The sequence below is a fragment of the Triticum urartu genome, chromosome 7, assembly GCF_003073215.2.
Source record: "Triticum urartu cultivar G1812 chromosome 7, Tu2.1, whole genome shotgun sequence".
NCBI classification, from domain to species: Eukaryota; Viridiplantae; Streptophyta; class Magnoliopsida; order Poales; family Poaceae; genus Triticum; species Triticum urartu.
This window is the reverse complement of record NC_053028.1, coordinates 57,742,941-57,760,729: the sequence shown is the minus strand read 5'-3', so window position 1 is coordinate 57,760,729 and position 17,789 is coordinate 57,742,941. Positions and strand designations below refer to the sequence as shown.

The 17,789-nt window shown below is 42.8% G+C and overlaps 1 protein-coding gene across 2 annotated transcripts; it reads right to left on the bottom strand.

Moving 5' to 3' along the window:
* Window positions 1-5,536: 5,536 nt before the first annotated feature.
* Window positions 5,537-7,937, bottom strand: LOC125524928 (bisdemethoxycurcumin synthase-like). 2 transcript variants are annotated; one of them, XM_048689956.1, is made up of 3 exons: window positions 7,814-7,937; window positions 7,024-7,247; window positions 5,537-6,899 (listed from the first exon to the last, which is right to left on the bottom strand). In XM_048689956.1, exons 2-3 carry the CDS (start codon window positions 7,202-7,204, stop codon window positions 5,896-5,898), a joined length of 1,185 nt encoding a protein of 394 aa, XP_048545913.1. In that variant the 5' UTR covers window positions 7,205-7,247; window positions 7,814-7,937; the 3' UTR covers window positions 5,537-5,895. The 2 variants fall into 2 exon arrangements, with proteins under 2 accessions (XP_048545913.1, XP_048545914.1); XM_048689957.1 differs by having other exon boundaries at window positions 7,809-7,919.
* Between the last annotated feature and the right edge of the window lie 9,852 nt (window positions 7,938-17,789).

The window sequence follows — 17,789 nt, the reverse complement described above, 5'->3', positions numbered from 1 at the left end:
GGCCCGACCTAGATCATCAGTTGGCTCATCTAATGCCTCTTGTTCAGCTTCTTCCCGCATTGCCGGCTCAGCTTCTTCCCCCATTTTTGCATCATCGTATTCAGGGAACCCATGGCCAGGATAGCTATCGTCATCCTCTTCTTCTTCATTTTCTTCCATCATAACCCCTCTTTCTCCGTGCTTGGTCCAAACAATATAGTGGGGCATGAAACTGGACTCAAACAGGTGGACGTGAATGGTTCTTGCGTTAGAGTAATTGTGATCATTCTTACAACCAGCACATGGACAAAGCATAAAACCATCTGCCCGCTTGTTTGCCTGAGCCGCAATCAGAAAAGTATACACGCCCTCAACGAACTGGGCAGAGCATCGGTCATCATACATCCATTGCCGGCTCATCTTCATTACATAACACCGAATAGACCAAATTAATACAAGTTCATACATAAAGTTCATACAATACTTATTCTCATAAAGCAAACATATAAATAGCTCTCTAGCTAAAGAATTTAAATGCAACAACAAATGCGATCAAGATCGCAACTAAGGTAACAATTGATCCAACAGCATAATGATACCAAGCCTCACTATGAATGACATATTTTCTAATTTTTCTGATCTTCAAGCGCATTTTCTCCATCTTGATCTTGTGATCATCGACGACATCGGCAACATGCAACTCCAATTCCATCTTCTCCCACTCAATTCTTTTCAATTTTTCTTTCAAATACTCGTTTTCTCTTTCAACTAAATTTAGCCTCTGGACAATAGGGTCGGTTGGAATTTCCGATTCACATACCTCCTAGATAAAAATATCTATGTCAATTTGATGGGCATAATTTGTCATAAACATGAAATGCAACAAAATAGTTATAAAAGAAATATACCACATCCGAATCATAAACCAGACGAGGGCCGGCGGGGACGGATATCAAAACCATGGCACTATGAATAACAAACAACATACAGGTAAGATAATTATACAAGTAACTATATATCTAAATCACACAAACATGATTTTTTTATATAAAAAAGATAAGAACAAGAGGGATCACCCCACAAGGTGGTGCCGGCCACAAGACGGTGCAGACAATCGATGGTGGTTAGGACGGAGACGGGAAGGCACTAAGTAAACCACACCTACATATGCAAACTAAGAGTTATTTTGAGCTCAAATTGCATATAAATCAAATAAACTACCACATATAATTCCTCCCAAATTACTAAAACCCACAAATTAATGACTATATAAAGCATTGCAAAAGCTAATCTAGCAATGAGAGATGAAAGGACAAAGTTGCTTACCTTTGTGATCACTTGAATGGATGGGGGCCTTCAAATCTTGACAAAATTTGGGAAAAATTTGAGATGAGCTCGAGGTAGAGGGGGAAGAACAGAGAGGAGAGGGGAAAGGGAAAAAACAGAGCGAGCTCGCTCGCGGGTGGAGGAAGGGTTTATATAGGACGACCTTTAGCAACGGTTCGTGCCACGAACCGGTACTAAAGGTGCTGGAGGGGCCCCAGACTGACAACATCCTGCCACCACTCTCTTTAGTACCGGTTCGTGGCACGAGCCGGTGCTAAATATTCACCACGAACCGGTACTAATGAGAGCGGCCCAGCTAGCCGTTGGAACCGGCACTAATGGTCACATTAGTGCCGGCTCAATTACAAACCGGGACTAATGAGCTGAACATTTGACCCTTTTTCTACTAGTGATAGAACGTGTGCCAGCAAAGCTTTTTCCTTATGTGATTGGTGGAAACTAATAACTGCCCATAGATCATGTGAGTTGGGAAACAAACCATTGATTTAAGGAAGCAAAATAAATCTTAGAAAATTAATTCAAGATTTTAAAGGAAAATAATCAATCTAGCGAAATTTGTATCCAATGTTAGCAAAATTTACTTCCTTTGCAACTGAAAAGACACCAAAGAGTTTCGTCTCTATTCATTTGCATTGCACCAAAACTCACTCAAATTTTGCCTCCACATCAACTCAAAATTAACATGCTTCATTGGTCCGCATAACATGTTTCCAACGACCTAAATATTTGCTTCATTCCCATCTCCAAAATCATAGGCTTCATATTCTCATATTACATGTATTCTGTATTCACCATAATATTAGCTTCAAGTCTGGTATCCATGTGCTCGCTTCCTTACGTTCTTTATTATACAAGCTCGTAGCCACTGCCGACCGAAGGTGTGTTGTGAACTGACACGGTGAAGTTGTTGATAAGATCAGACCGGGTAATTAAATTAAGATTTTAAATTATTTTCCTTCAAATATTTATTAAATGTTTTTAGAAAAACCTTTAATTACAGTTTTCAATTTTGTCCCTTATTATTTATTAGTTATGTTAAAAACTTAAAAGCAGTTTTAAGTACCTACCTAAATTATGGTTTTAAATATATTTTCCAAACTTAGCATAGATGCTTACTATAGGCAGGCCCACCTGCTAGCAAAAGTTGTGGTCATTTCAAGAATGTCCCAAAAAACAACATATGCAACGTAGGTTGTCCTGGTAGGCCAAAAGGCTCCGTTTGATAGCACGTTGTTTCTCAACATCCATCAAATGAACCTAATTTTCTTTATTGGCTTGTATGACCAATTCAAGGCATCATGGCAAATTGTTTTATTTTTCAACAAATTTTGCATTTACTAGAGTTTTCTTGGTTAAAAAGACCGATAAATGGTCAGGCGTATCATAGCTTGCATATGGTGTTGGAAATTGTGCAAACCAGGCATGAATTCCTACCTATTTCTAGAAGTTGGGGTCATTTCAAGAATTTCCAAAACTAAACCATGTTCAACGTAGGGTGTGCAGGTAAGGCAGAAGGCTCTATTTGAGAGCTCGTTGTTTCTTGACATCCTTGAATTGGCCCCAACTTCAACCGAGGGTGTGTCCACCTTCTTTCAAAAGTTGGGTTCATTTCATGCAAGTCAAAAAATATACCGTGTTCAACTGAGGGTGTTTGGGTAGGCGAGATCAGTCCAATTGGGAGCACTTTGTTTCTCTACATCCTAAAATGGCTGCAGCTTTTTCTTGGTCTTGTATGGCCAATCAAGGCACCATGCCAAGCTGTTTCAGCTTTCGAAAATTCTTGCATTTTCTGAAGTTTTCTCGATGAAAAATGCCCGGACGTGATGCAACTTTCACACGGTGTCGGAATTCGTTCAAACATGGCATAGATGCCTACCATGGGTATGCTCACCTGCTTGCAATAGTTGGGGTCTATTCATGCATGTCCAAAAATAACCATGTTCAACAGAGGGGGTTCGAGTAGGCCAAAACGGCCCATTTAAGAGTCCATTTTTTCATGGCCTTGTATGACCGACTCAAAGCGCCATGCCAAGTTGTTTGAGTTTTCGACCATTTTTGTATTTTCTGGAGTTTTCTTAGTGAAAAAATTGCCAATAAATGGCCAAACGTGATGAAACTTGCATACAGTGTAGGAATTCATTCAAACATGACATGAATTCCTACCATGGGCATGCCCACCTGCTGACAAAAGTTAGATCATTTCATGCATGTCAAAGAATAGACCATATTCAATGGAGAGTGTTCGGGTAGGCGAGAAGGGTCCGTTTGAGACCATTTTTTTCGGCATCCATCACATGACCCAAATTTATTCCATGATCTTATATGCCCAATTCTAGGCACCATGCCAAGTTGTTTGAGTTTTCAAAAACAAATCCTTTTCTGGAGTTTTCTTGGTGAAAAAGGACCGATAATGGTCGGACATGTCGCAACATGCAAACGATGTCGGAAGTCGTTCAAAGCTGGCATGGATGCCTCGTGTGTCCGTACTCCATACTAGGCTGCTGAAAAACGTTGGGGTCAATTATCCATAGTTCAAAAAACCACTAGTTGAGAGGAGTCTGCTAAACTAGGCCAGACGAGTCCCGTGAGCATGTAGTTTTTCCCAATTTGAAAGCTTCTGTTATTTGTAACTTATGCCATTATCAACCAACATGAACATTTTGTTGTGAACTAACCATCTCTTGAAATTTGCGAATAATTTTCAAATTTCAATTTGTGTATGAAAGTTTTACAAGTTTGAACACCTTTTCCACAATAGATAACAAATTCCCAACAATTGATGAAAAATTTGAACAAAAATAGGAAACAACGTACCTTTCTATAAAATTTTCAATTGTTTTGAAACACAAGCATTTATTCTATTTGTGTACAAAATATTCGAAAACACAAACATTTTCTGAGATTCCAGAATATTTTTAAAAAATATTAAAAAATATTTGAAAACAAGAACATTTTAGGGCATTCCAAATAATTTTCCAACTTTTTGAACAAGTTTAAAAAAGAATTAACAAAAGTTAGAAAACAATGCTTAGCCGTTGGCTTAACTAGGGGACGGCAATGATCCCATCGGGGGCCTGTTGGGGGAAACTCTATTTGATGACTATTACGTCAAACAGTCGTTGTTTCTCACACACCCAATCGATACGAGTGAACATGAGGCAGCCCTTTTTAATCTGCTCGTTGCCTCTGCAGATGCCGGTTTTTAGAACCTTTTAGATGGTTTCTGGCCGACTTTTACCTGTTTCGGGAATGTTTAAAAAGGTTCATGAATCTTTTTGTTTTTCAACATTGCAAACTTTAAAAAATGTTCAACATATTTATTTATTCATATTTTACAAAAAAGTTTGAAAATACCAAAAAATGGTCGAACTTTCAAACAAGTTTAAAGTTTCAAAATAGTTTGTGTTTTAAAAAATTGTCAGAATTTTAAAAAATGTCTCATTATTTTAAATTGGTTCGGAGTTTATAAATGTGTTCCTCTTTTCGGAAATTTTGTTTACAATTTGGAAAAATGTCCGCGTTTAAATAAAGTCACGTTCTAATATCCAAAAATATGGTCAAATATGTCATTGGTCATAGTTCTTAAAACGCCGCGCTGCCAATTGGTCAACATGGTTGTGTTATTCTACTGGTTGTGCTCGATTGTGTTACTGTGGGAGGTCTTATGTTCGATTTTAGTTCGAAGCAGCTTTTTTTTAGGATCTTCCACCGGGCGACGTATTTCGTAAAATGACCATCCTACCCTTTCTTATAAAGAGGTATGAACAGATCTGGTCCGTTGATGTGTCTAAGGGGATTGTACTAAAGAAGAAGTGTCCAATTTCATTGATTTGTCCGAAACAATTTTGGAAATTTCGACCATTTTGATAGTGAGCGAAAATTTTTGCACTTCGAAATCGTAAACCTCGGTTGCTTGTATCTTACACGTCGCTATTAGCATTCTCACAACACCGTACCATATGGACATGCTTAATAATTACTCCCTCCGCTCCCAATATTAGATCGGAGGGAGTACTTTGTTTTTTCAGATTTTTATTTTTTGATAAAAGATTTTCAGTATCATAAACCACCATTGTGTTGTTACAACCACTACACAGGAAACAAGCAGAAACTAGGGTATCATAGGGCACCTAAACAGACAAGCTGATCATGGTCTAAGAGAAGCTCAACAAGAGCTCCAAACCACCATCAGCTAGTAGTACCCAGGAAAGGAGAAGCAACATTTAAGACGTCTCTTATACTACTAGTACAGACAGCCAGCGAGTCCAGCGACAGCATGATCGAGTACATAAAGATAGCTATTATTACAGACCAACCAGTGAAGATAGATAGGTAAACAGGAGCTGCAAGAGCAAGAACAGCAATAAGCCAAAAGGAAGGAACTTCTTCTTCGTTCACAGGCGCTCCATCTTCTTTTTTTTTTTGCCAGGATTTTTTAATCTCCACCAGCTTCACTTTGTTTCGACAGATAGTAGTCGTTTCTGGAACGCCTCACCAAATTTGAACGATAGATAGGTAGATAGGGATAACATGAATGCTGGTAGCCTTGTAGTAGCGCACAGCGAAGTGCTAATTAATTTTCTTGAGGTTGCTGGTAGCCTGAAGCACCATGGTCTCCATGGTAAAACCCGGTCCAAACCCCACCATGGCCCCCCACTCAGCCCACTCTCCTTCCTCCTCCATTCGGCGGCGTTGCTCGTCGAGCACGAAGATGATGGTGGCGCTAAGCATGTTCCCATATTCTCGCGCAACGGTCCGGCTGGCCATCAGCTTCCCGGGCTCCAGCAGGAGAACCCTCTCAATCTTGTCCAAGATCGCCATGGCACCCGGGTGCACCGCCCAGAAGAGGTCATTCCATTTGACCTCGATGCCAAGTGGACTGAAGACATCAAGTAGACACTGTTTAATGTTGTCGGCCACCAGGTTTGGCAGTTTGGTGGAAACATTCCCATCAAGGCCGCATGTCTTGAGCTCCGCCGTCACCACTTGCAAGGTGTCCGGTACCACGGTCTGCGACGCAGACACCATCTCGAAGAGCGGGCGCTCGACAGGCTCCACGGCGTCGGCACCGACGATCACCGCGCCCGCCCCGTCACCGAACACCGTGTTCCTGATGAGGTTGTTCACCCAGTCCTCCCCTTCGGTGGGGCCACGGAAGCCGGCGACGCTCATGAGCTCGACGCAGGCGACGAGGACGCGCGCGCCGCGGTTGTTCTCGGCAAGGTCCTTTGCCAGGCGCAAGGCAGCGCAACCGGCGAAGCAGCCGTTGAGCTGGAGAACCGTGCGGCAGACGTTGTGGCGGAGGCCCAGAAGGGTGGCCAAGGGGACGTCGGCGCTCGGGCTTCCGGCTCCAGAGTTGGTAACGACGACGAGGTGGGTGATGTCGGTGGCCGGGCGCCCCCAGCTGGCGATGGCCTTGGTCGCGGCTGCCGCAAGGAGCTCCGGAGCAACGACGGCAACGATGGCGAGGCGTTGCTCGAGGGATGGCGTCGCGCGGTCGATGAACTCGGGATGGGCGCTCATCATCTTGTCCGTGTTGTGAACGAAACGCCACTCGTTGCCCGTTAGCCTGCCTGGTTTAATCAGGACAGCGATGAAACATATATAGCAGGTCTGGCGAATCAAACCCAACTTTTATACTAAATCAGCGAGAATTAATATGGAACGGACGGAGTGGTAGTTTGCATGTAAGCTTACATATCATGTTGAGTATGGGTTTCTGCTGCTCCGCGAGGTGCTCGCTGTTGGTGACACGGAAGTAGTACTCGGGGTACTCGTCCTGGGACAAGCGGTGCTGCGGGTTGGCCGTGCCGATGGCCAGCACGGCGGCGGGTCCATCAGCACGTTGCAAGCGCCGGATCTCGCGAGCGTTGGCCATGGTGTCCGATCGGAGCTGCCGCCCACTTCCACTTGTACCTGACCTACAGGAAGGATGGAGAAATCTATTAGAGCGGGTGAAGATCGAATGTAAAAGCCCATATCTTCTATTAGTGTCACAATACATATCACTACACCTACAAATGGAGTGTTATTTGTTACACCTTATGTTTCTGTAATGGTAATAACAAAATAAATATAATAAGAGTTTCCCACCTGTCGCATTCCTCTTCTATGATTAACTGCAGGAATGTTCTTTGTCGGTTGCTTTCGTTTCATATTGTCCGATCTAATGCAACGTATTCTCTTGTCTAATAAAGACAGATCGTTGGTCTCAAAGAAGGTAATTAATAGCTGACAATGGCCCTAATAGTCTGCTAAGTACATGGATGTAACACTTTAGCGCTTACAATTACTATAGCTAAACTAAAGTTCCATTTTCCCTCCCATACTAATATATAATGATTAAGTAATTGTAAAACGTTTCTATAGAAAGCATCCCAAATAATCATATATATCTTCAAAGTTCATTACAAAATGTTACATTACACAAGGCATTTATTGCTAGTCATTGTTGAAGAGACAAATCAACATACAAGCAGGACCTTACTTACTTCCCTGCTTGTGTGCACGCTTTCCAAGTTGAGGATACCGGTCGAGTATTCACTGGAATGGAGGCGAAAGGAAATGAGGTAGAAGACCGAACAATGGTTGTGTGTGTCGAGAGATGCGAGGGATGGAGGAGGAGGTGACCAGTATTTAAGGACAGGACAAGAGGAAGACTGGCGCGTGAACAGGGGTAGCATGATGTAGATGTAGCTCAATGCCCTTGACGTCCAGCAGTACCAATGTCAGCAATTACTAATCAAATGTTTGGTTATTCCGAATAGTCCTGACTATCTACTACAATAAGGTTTTCTCGGCTGCGGTAACGGAGGGGTGATGATTGACTCGCTCCAGTGATCATAGTTGTTGCTATGTGGTCTATGAATTTGGATGTAATTTTTATTACTTGAGTATTCTTTATACTGCACTGGCAGTTGATGAATACACCAGAAGTATTTCTCGGAAAAAAGAAATATGAGTATTTTCATTCTCTGTCTTTCACTTATACTTTCTCTCAAAATAAGTGTCTCAGCTTTGTATTAAATTTAGTACTCCCTCCATTCATTTTTATAAGTCGTTTCAGACAACTAAAATGAGTTACTTTGCATCTTGTCTGAAATGTCTTCAAGACCTTAAAAAAATAAACAGAGAAAGTACAAAGTTGTATTAGAGTTGAGACACTTATTTTGTGACGGTGGAAGTATATGATTTGAAAGAGATCAAGTGGTGTTGTAGTCTGCCAATTATTGACGCGTTGCATGGTCAATTTTCATTAAGTTTCTGTTAGATCTGGTTCTTTATTCCTTGCAGCTATCCGTATACATCGACTATTTATAGCAATGCTTGGCCATCCGTCCCATTTAATACCGGAGGGAAAGGACCATCTGTTTGTCGTTGTCGGGTGACCACCTGCTGCTGTTTTCGTTTAGCTCTAGCACTCGTTAACCTTTTTTTTACCGGGGGCTCGTTAACCTTTTCTATTTCTCATTATAATTACTAGCAAACATGCCCATGTGTTGTAACGGGCGAGAATAACTTGACGTGCTTCGCTGCGAAGCAAATGTCAATTATCCTAATTAGGTTTGTCAGATAGGACATAAGTTTGATGATGACAAAAGTGATGAATCAATTAAACAATGGAATTCTTTATGGGTCTAGTTCGAAACACATGAATCCTAGTCAATAAATCGGGTGAGCAACTATGTCTTTAGAATACCGTACTGGTAATAAAAATACAATACATATAGTGCTTATTTTGATTTACTGACATCAGACAACAAAAATATGGTATACTTTGTCCGACGTCTAGGCATATATGCTTTTGCTGTGTGTGATAACCATAAAGTCCTTGCACTATAAATGTTCTATGTTCCTGTTGTGTTACAATATATCCAGCAGTTGGATCTTTGCTTAGTATATTGTGCCTCAATTCACGGTAAAATGTAATTTGCTCTATTTTAGCCTTCTTTTATTCTAGCTGCATATTTGTATACTTTTGCTTTTCTAGTGCGCATTTTTTTTGCCTCTGTGCTGGTTCCGTATTTGCCGATTGGTTTATGATGCACTCATATGAACCGGCATAACAATGCCTGGAGACAATTTATTTTTGTAGGGCATGTAGGCTATATGTATTCGACGTATATGTTTTAACCTGTGTATGTATATTAGTCTTCCAATTTTTCGTGTGCTGGCAGTCGGTCTAGTCGATCAGTATAAGTTCATGAGAGACACATCCAATCTCGTAACAGAAATATCTTATCATCAAATCCGAATACATGTGCATATAGGTTTGGAGAACAAACACATGCATGCATGCTAACACGTCCGCGCATGTGTGATGGACTCGGAGATATTTACCCGTCCGTGAATGATCCAAACCCAATCAACTCCAAATAAACAGTAAAAACATTTACCAGTGGACATGTGTGCAGGCTGACACGTTATCTCCCAAAGTTTCACGTTGGTTGATTGCTTTTCTTGTTGTTGACATGGGCATTGGCTTATTGCTGCAAGCAACCAGCCCAGCCCCCTTGGGGGTGGTCCACTGAGTCATATGGACTGCCCAAACGACTTGATTCAGCCGGTTGTAGACAACGAACGCATCAGCCCCACTAAGACTAGTCACAATGGGAGTAACTTGACTAGTAACATCACATATTTCAATACAAGATTGCTTATGTGGCAGCTAATTAATGAGGAGAGAGGGGTTTGTGGTAACTAGCTGTAACATCACACATTTCAAGACATAATGAGTCTATAGTCTAATAAATGAACTCTTTCATGATACCACTCATATGTTACTACCCACTATGGAGGTAGTAACATAGACTAGTAACATCGACAAGTTACTACTCTATGTTACTCCCCACTGTGAGCAGTCTAAATAAAAAACGAACGCATCACCCGTCGTGCGCATATTATGGGTGTCCGGCGGCCCCACGAACCGCTGTCTCTAAATGATCTTATCTTCTCACCGAGTCGTGTTGGTGCGGACGGCCCTAACTGATGCACTTCTCCTTTTTCTATTTGTGAAGATTTTTTATTGGCCCAAGTAACAGAAATTCTGGCTCATACGTGAGTTACGAAGGGCTACCAATTTTTTGCTAGACTGGCGTACGGAGGAACAAAAATTAGGGCGTAACATAAGTACCATTTCAGATATAGAAAATAATATAGATGGATGACGGATGGATGAAAATGGACGAAATTACGGTGATAAGAAGCAATAGCACTTTTATTAATAGGTATAGATATAGATAGATCAATTAATTGATGGTAAAGTCTGCATTAATTAATGGTCTTGTTTTTCTTTTGAGCCGAAATTAATAGTCTTGTTCTCAGCCATTGTGTAGCCAAATGGTGTCCTTTTACTAGTAGTGCATGAATGATTGAAGATGCACTTCAATCATTTTGCATTTCACAACACGTAAAAATAAACACGTCATGCATTTCACAGCAGCTTTTCACGTCATGCATTTCACAGCAGCTTTTCGTGGAATGTTTTCTCTAAGTGCATGGAGCAAATGGGTTTTCAAACCTTTGTAGCATTCTCTCCTCAGCTCAACGCATCTCCAACGCCGACCCATAAATTCCTTCGATATTTGTTCTTTTTTTGTCCGGATGTGATCCGCGTACATGATACGAGAGGGAGCTATCCAACACTACTACAAAGTATCCGGCTAGGAGAAGAAAAAATAGGTGAGGACCATATATGTGATGGGCTATTTATGAAGTGGTGTCCGGTTGGAAGGAGAGGGGGGAGAGAGGGACCATGCATGTGAAGAGAGAGAAAAGAGAGAAGGACAACGCGATGGCTTTTGGTGGTCAAGTGGATGTCCGGACTCCGATATAGCTCCTCCTGTTTATGTCCGATTTGTTGAATAAGGACGTCCAACCACTTCACAGATCGATGCAGAACCACATTAATTGTAAAAATGAACAAAAATGTCCGATCGGACGAAAACCGGAGTTTTGTAGGTCTCCCTTAGAGATGCCCTCAAAATGATGATTAAAAAAAACAGTCCCCACTTGAGTAGTGTAATATACTCCTAAGAAATTCTGCTTAGTTGTACGGTCCTTGGTCCACCTGTCTATCCATATTTGCATGCTATTAATAGCATCACTAACGCTTATCGCGATAGGAACAACTACCCCTTTGTCGCACTTATTATCCATGACCACCAGCCCAACTAGCTAGGTCTATTTTTGGACAGGCTGCTAGCTTACTCAATTTATTTATTTGCGGCATTTTTTGGATTTATTCATCGCCGGTTATGCAATGGCAGCACCAGGAATATAAAAATAACAAAAATTACATCCAACTTCACAGACTAAGATTCTTTCTCCATTCCATTTTTTCCAGGCGGGGCAAGGAAAAACCAGCTTCCTGCTCAAAAAAAAATCACCCGAAATATTAAGTGAATTTCTAATTTAAAAAGTATTCCCTGTAAACAAATGTAGGACCTTGTGGCAATTTATACTAAACTGCAAAAACATTTTACATTTATGTATGAACGGAGTATTAGTCTTAAAATAGAGTACGTTTAACACAACACATACATAAGGTTTTTTCTTGTCCCAACGGTGTAACACCCACAATGCGGCTATATCTCCTATGTGTCGGGGCATGACTTAGAGACATAGCCGCATGGTAGGCTTCTCGCAAGAGGGGTAATCTTCAGACTATCCCATGTACTGAATAAGAAAGGGATAAAGAGTTGGCATACAATCGCCACTTCACAAAAATACAAGTTAAACATACATCATTCAGAATACAATCAAAGGTCCGACTACGGAATCAAAAAAAAGAATACAACCCCAAATGCTAGATTCCCGATCGACCCAACCGGGCTCCACTACTGATCAACAGGAAACGATACAACACAATGGACAAGATCTTCATTGAGCTCCCACTTGAGCTCGGTTGCGTCATCTGCACTGATATCATCGGCACCTGCAACTGTTTGGAAGTATATGTGAGCCACGAGGACTCAACAATCTCATACCCGCGAGATCAAGACTATTTAAGCTTATGGATAGGAAAAAGGGTAGTGAGGTGGAGCTGCAGCAAGCACTAAGCATATATGCTGGCTAACATACGTAAATGAGAGCGAGAAGAGAAGCAACGCAACGGTCGTGAACTAGAAGTGATCAAGAAGTGATCCTGAAACTACTTACATTCAATCATAACACAAGAACAGTGTTCACTTCCCGGACCCCGCCGAGAAGAGACCATCACGGCTAAACACGCAGTTGATTCATTTTAATTAAGTTATGTGACAAGTTTTCTATGACCGGACATTAACAAATTCTCATCTGCCACATAACCACGGGCACGGCTTTCGAAAATTTAAAACACTGCAGGGGTGTCCCAACTGAGCCCATCACAAGCACTCACGGTCAACGAAGGATATTCCTTCTCCCAGGAAGACCCGATCAGACTCAGAATCCCGGTTACAACACATTTCGACAAAGGAAACAAGACCAGCATGACCGCCCAATGCGCCGACATCCCGATAGAAGCTGCACATATCTCGTTCACAGGGCAACACCGGATTGTCCAAACTTCTGGTAGGCCAGCCCAGAGTTGCCCCTGGTGGCCACCGGCGGCTGACAGGTTCGGACCAACACTTAGACAAGCACTGGCCCGGGGGGGTTAAAATAAAGATGACCGTTGAGTCTGCAGAACCCAAGGGAAGGTGATAGGTTGTTAAGCAAATGTAAAACCAAGGTTGGGCCTTGCTGGAGGAGTTTTATTCAAAGCGAACTGTCAAGGGGTTCCCATAACACCCAACCGCGTAAGGGACGCAAAATCAAGGAACATAACACCGATATGACAGAAACTAGGACGGCAAGAGTGGAACAAAACACCCGGCATAAGGCCGAGCCTTGCACCCTTTACCAAGTATATAGATGCATTAAAGTAAATAAGAGATAATAATGATATCCCAACAATATCCATGTTCCAACATGGAACAAACTACATCTTCACCTTTAACTAGCAACGCTATAAGAGGGGCTGAGCAAAAGCGGTAACATAGCCAAACAATGGTTTGCTAGGAAATGTGGGTTAGAGGCTGACATGGCAAAATGGGATGCATGATATAGCAAGTGGTAGGTAACGCGACATAGCAATAGAGCGAGCAACTAGCAAGCAAAGATAGAAGTGATTTCGAGGGTACGGTCATCTTGCCTGAGATCCCGCAAGGAAGAAGAATGAGTCCATGAAGAAGACAAACGGACGTAGTCGAACGAATCCTCATAAACGCGACATTATCGGAACTAACCCGAAGAAGCAACACCGGAAAGAGGCAAACAACATGGTAAACAACCATCACATAAGCATGGCATGATGCACAACCAAGTATGATGCATGTCCGGATTAATGAGGCATGGCATGGCAAAGTGCACAAACAAAACTACAAATTAAGTGGCGAAACACCACGTGACTTATTTAGTTCTCTCTCGTTTAGGTACTCAACAATATTAAATGTTGGTTAGCATGGCAAGAGATGAAGCATATGAAAACTACCTATCTAGGCAAGTTTAAATGAGGCCGGATATAACAAACAACAAATCCGGAAAATCCCCATGTGCATTTATTAGATTTGGGTACTGTTCTACCCTAAAGCATATTTTAGAGTTGTTTAACATGCAAAATAATGCCACCATGTTAAACTAGACATTTTTCTACCCCATTTACATATAAAGTTTATTAAGTTTGGAGCTACGGTTATTTCGTTATGAAATAAAGCATTTTAACATGGCAATTAAGCAAATAAAAGCAAACAGCAGTTTAAACATTTTAAACATGGTTGAAAGTTGCATATTATGAAACTAGATGAAAACTAAGCATTTTTCATATATAATGTTTTTACATATGATGCACGGTTGTTGAGTTTTAATATGCATGGAGTTTAGGGACTTTACTATAAAACGCGTCCTTTGGAATAAATAGGAAAATTGTAGAGAGGGGAAAAAAAGGAGATGGGCCGAATCTGGCAGGACTGGAAGTGCACAGGGATCTGGGCGGCTGCTCACCAGCGTGGCCACTGGGCCAGCGCGAGCTGGGTCTAGCCCGGTCGGTGGGGGATGCAGGCTGGACTGGCGCGGTGCTGGGCCTCGTAGGCAAATCGAAGCGGGGGAGCACTGGGCCCTATGCGTAGCGGTCAACGATGATGAACAACTCCTGCTGCTCGAAGCAGAGGCGGGAACAGGCGCGGCGGTGGCGGTGGTCTGGTGAGGACGTCGACGGGGCAAGGCGGGAAAGACCTGGAACGGGTAGATCGGCGCGTGGGGAGCTCGGATCCGGCGACGGACGCGGTCAACGGTGACTGCCGAGGCCGAGGAGGCCGACGACGAGCTTGGCAGTGGCTCCTGCAAAAATGGCGGCGGCGCATGGCTTAGAGTAGAGGGAGAGCACGAGAGAAAGGGGATGGGGAAGGAGTAGGGCGGCGCAAACGGCCTGCTGGTGCTCGTTGGCGGCGTCTCAGGTGGCCGGCGAAGCGAGGCAAATCGAGACGGCAGCGGGGCTCTGGATCAAGGGGCTCCTCCCCTCGAACCAGTCGGGACCGAGGAAGTAGGAGGCATGGGGCGAACGGGCCCAGGGCGGCCCGGGGCGGGCCTCCCGTGGACTTCACGGGCCGCGACAGTGGGAGCCGGTTGGGGGCGACGTGGCCGACTCTTATTGGCTGCGGCGGGCGCTGAGGGGTGAGGTGGCGGTCCAGGATTGGCCCTAGGGCGTGGCGGCGGCGGCGACAAGTGGAGGCGGCAGCGACAAGTGGAGGCCAGGGAGGGGCTCGGTGCTGAAATTGAGGGGGAGGGGGCTAGAGGTAGGTGGAGGGCTAGGGATGCCCAAAAAGGGCATGGAGGGGGTCTATATAAGGCAAGGGGGCTAGGGTTAGGGGGTTTGACGCCGTTTCGGATCTGTTCGATCTCGATCGGATGATCCGGAGCGGAGGGAGGTTAGATAGGTGGGCTAGTGGGCTCTGCTAGAGAGAGATGGGCTGAGAAGAGAGGAGAGAGAGAGAGTCCCGACAGCAGCTTCCGGAGACCGAAAACGTCCGACGATAGACCGGCTATACTGCCGCTGTAAGTTTAACGGTTGGGCTATCAAACGAGCTCCGAATGCGATGAAACTTGGCAGGCGGCCTACCTACAAGATAATAAGACCACACGCCAACTTTCAACCCATTCCGAGAACATTTTCCGGCCACTTATAAAAATACTATTCCGGACATGCCGCGGGCGCGTGCGAGTGTGTCTGGGCTCAGAACGGACAACGGAAGGAACGGGGAGGCCGGGACGGATGCAAGTTTTAAAAAACATGATGATGCAATGCACATGATGACATGGCAAGATGCAACACTCAAGCGAAAGACAAGGCAACAACAGCGAATAACTGGAAGACACCTGGCGCGTCGGTCTCGGGGCGTCACAACACTCGACCACTAGAAGAGGATCTCATCCCGAGATCTAGGATGGCACCGGAGGGAAAACGGAAGAGGAAGAGGTAAAACTAAGTTGCTTCTTTGACAAATGAGTGAAACCAAAGAACCTTGCGAGGTTGAACAAATTGAAAGAAAGAATACAACGAAGATGAACGAAGTTGAAAGCACTCTGTTAGGAAAGAGGAACAAGGAACATTACTAGAACCTTGTAGGTTTGAAAGACATAAGAAAAGGGTTGCAATGGACAAGACGTACATGCAAGCACTCCGGTAAAAACAAGATGGAGAAGGAACGATAAAGATCAATTGCGACAACACTCCAGTTAAAACAAGATAGAGAAGGAATAAGAACAATATAATTTGGACATCACTCCGACTGTAAATGGAAGGAATTGAACATGAACTTGACAAGATGAGAAGATACTTGATGAAATCAACAACACACTACCTCCGGAACTATTGAAAAGAAGGCACAAGGGGTAAGAAAGATTTTAGACAGCACTCCGGTTGAGAAGGGAGGTATAACTTGATAAGATGAGATAACTTGAATGACGGACACGACACTCCAGTTGAATGGATTAGCAAAGGAAAGAACATGATCTTTGACAAAAATGGAATGATGGGTCGAAGAGTGAAACATCACAATGCCTCCGGAAGAAATAATAGAAGATAGATCATTGGAATAAAAGAATGGAGAAGAAAATGATAACTCCTCCCACAAATGAATTTGGAAAAACATCCTTATGAAGAAGGCTTGAACGGAGTTGTTGAAAAATGAACAACGAAAACAATAAACTTCTTGTGGGCTTATGAAAACATCTCAAAACTTGAGGTGAAATTCTGCCACTAACGAAAACAAGATTGGATTGATATGAACAAGGAGACAAGAAAATTATTTCACCGGGAGGATAAATGAAGAACTTGGTTCATTTATGAGCACCATAAATAGCAACAATCCTTAGGGAAAGCTTTAGGTGAAATATAACCCAATATAACTCCAAAGAGGAGATTGATTGGTTGAGAAGAGCTCATGCTCGAAGAAATTGATGGGTTTAGCTATCTCATTCCTTACAACTTGTGAATCATGAGACATGAAGGAAATTGTCAAGAATGACATAACACCACTGCAAGAGACAAGATAGAAAGAATTGCGCTCTAGAATGCAAGATGAAGAATGCTTGGACTCCACAAAACAAAACATGTGTTGAACACCATGTTTATTTTAGAGTATAGTTTGGCGGAACTTAACTTCGAGAGAAATCTTGAAGAACAATTGAAGAATGAAAAGAATCCTTGACGAACGACCATATAGAGCCTCCATGAAGAACTCCAGTAATAAAAGGATAATGAAAAGAAAGAGAAGTTGAAAACACAAGGTGAAGCCTTGCGATGATATAATTGAGAGAGCTTGGGACTCCAGGAAAAGAAAATATGAAACAATTGAGACCGAGAATTTATTCATCATGAACAAACTCCGGAAGAATGGATCCATCATTTGGATGAAGCAAGATTAAGAATTATGTTTTGCGTATCCCTCATAAATATAAATTAATGACAAGCAACGGATTTGGCATACTACTTATTCTCGTAGAAAGGATTAAGAGAGATATAGCGCAAGCTTGAGAAAGGTCTTCAACGAACCACCGGTAAGATTTAGAAAGCACGAATGCATTGATACGGTAACGAAGGAAGATAAATCTTGAACGAACCACCGTAGGGATTGAAAATGACCGAAGAAAATATAAAGAAACACCGGGAAGAATTAGAGAACGAAGATACTTGAGAGAAATTTAGATACAAGAGAATGAAGAGATCACGAGCTGATTAGAGAATACTTGACTGATGCAACGGTAAGATTTGGAGAACGAGAGTTGAAAGCTGAGAATGAATAAACCTGAATTGACGGCCTTCGGAGAATCAAACTGAAAAGACTCCTGAATTGCTCTGGATGGGTGAAAAGAATTCTCACAATCGAAAACCATTATGAGAGGATGACAACAAGCTTGAACTTCGCATCTTTGGAAGAACGGAT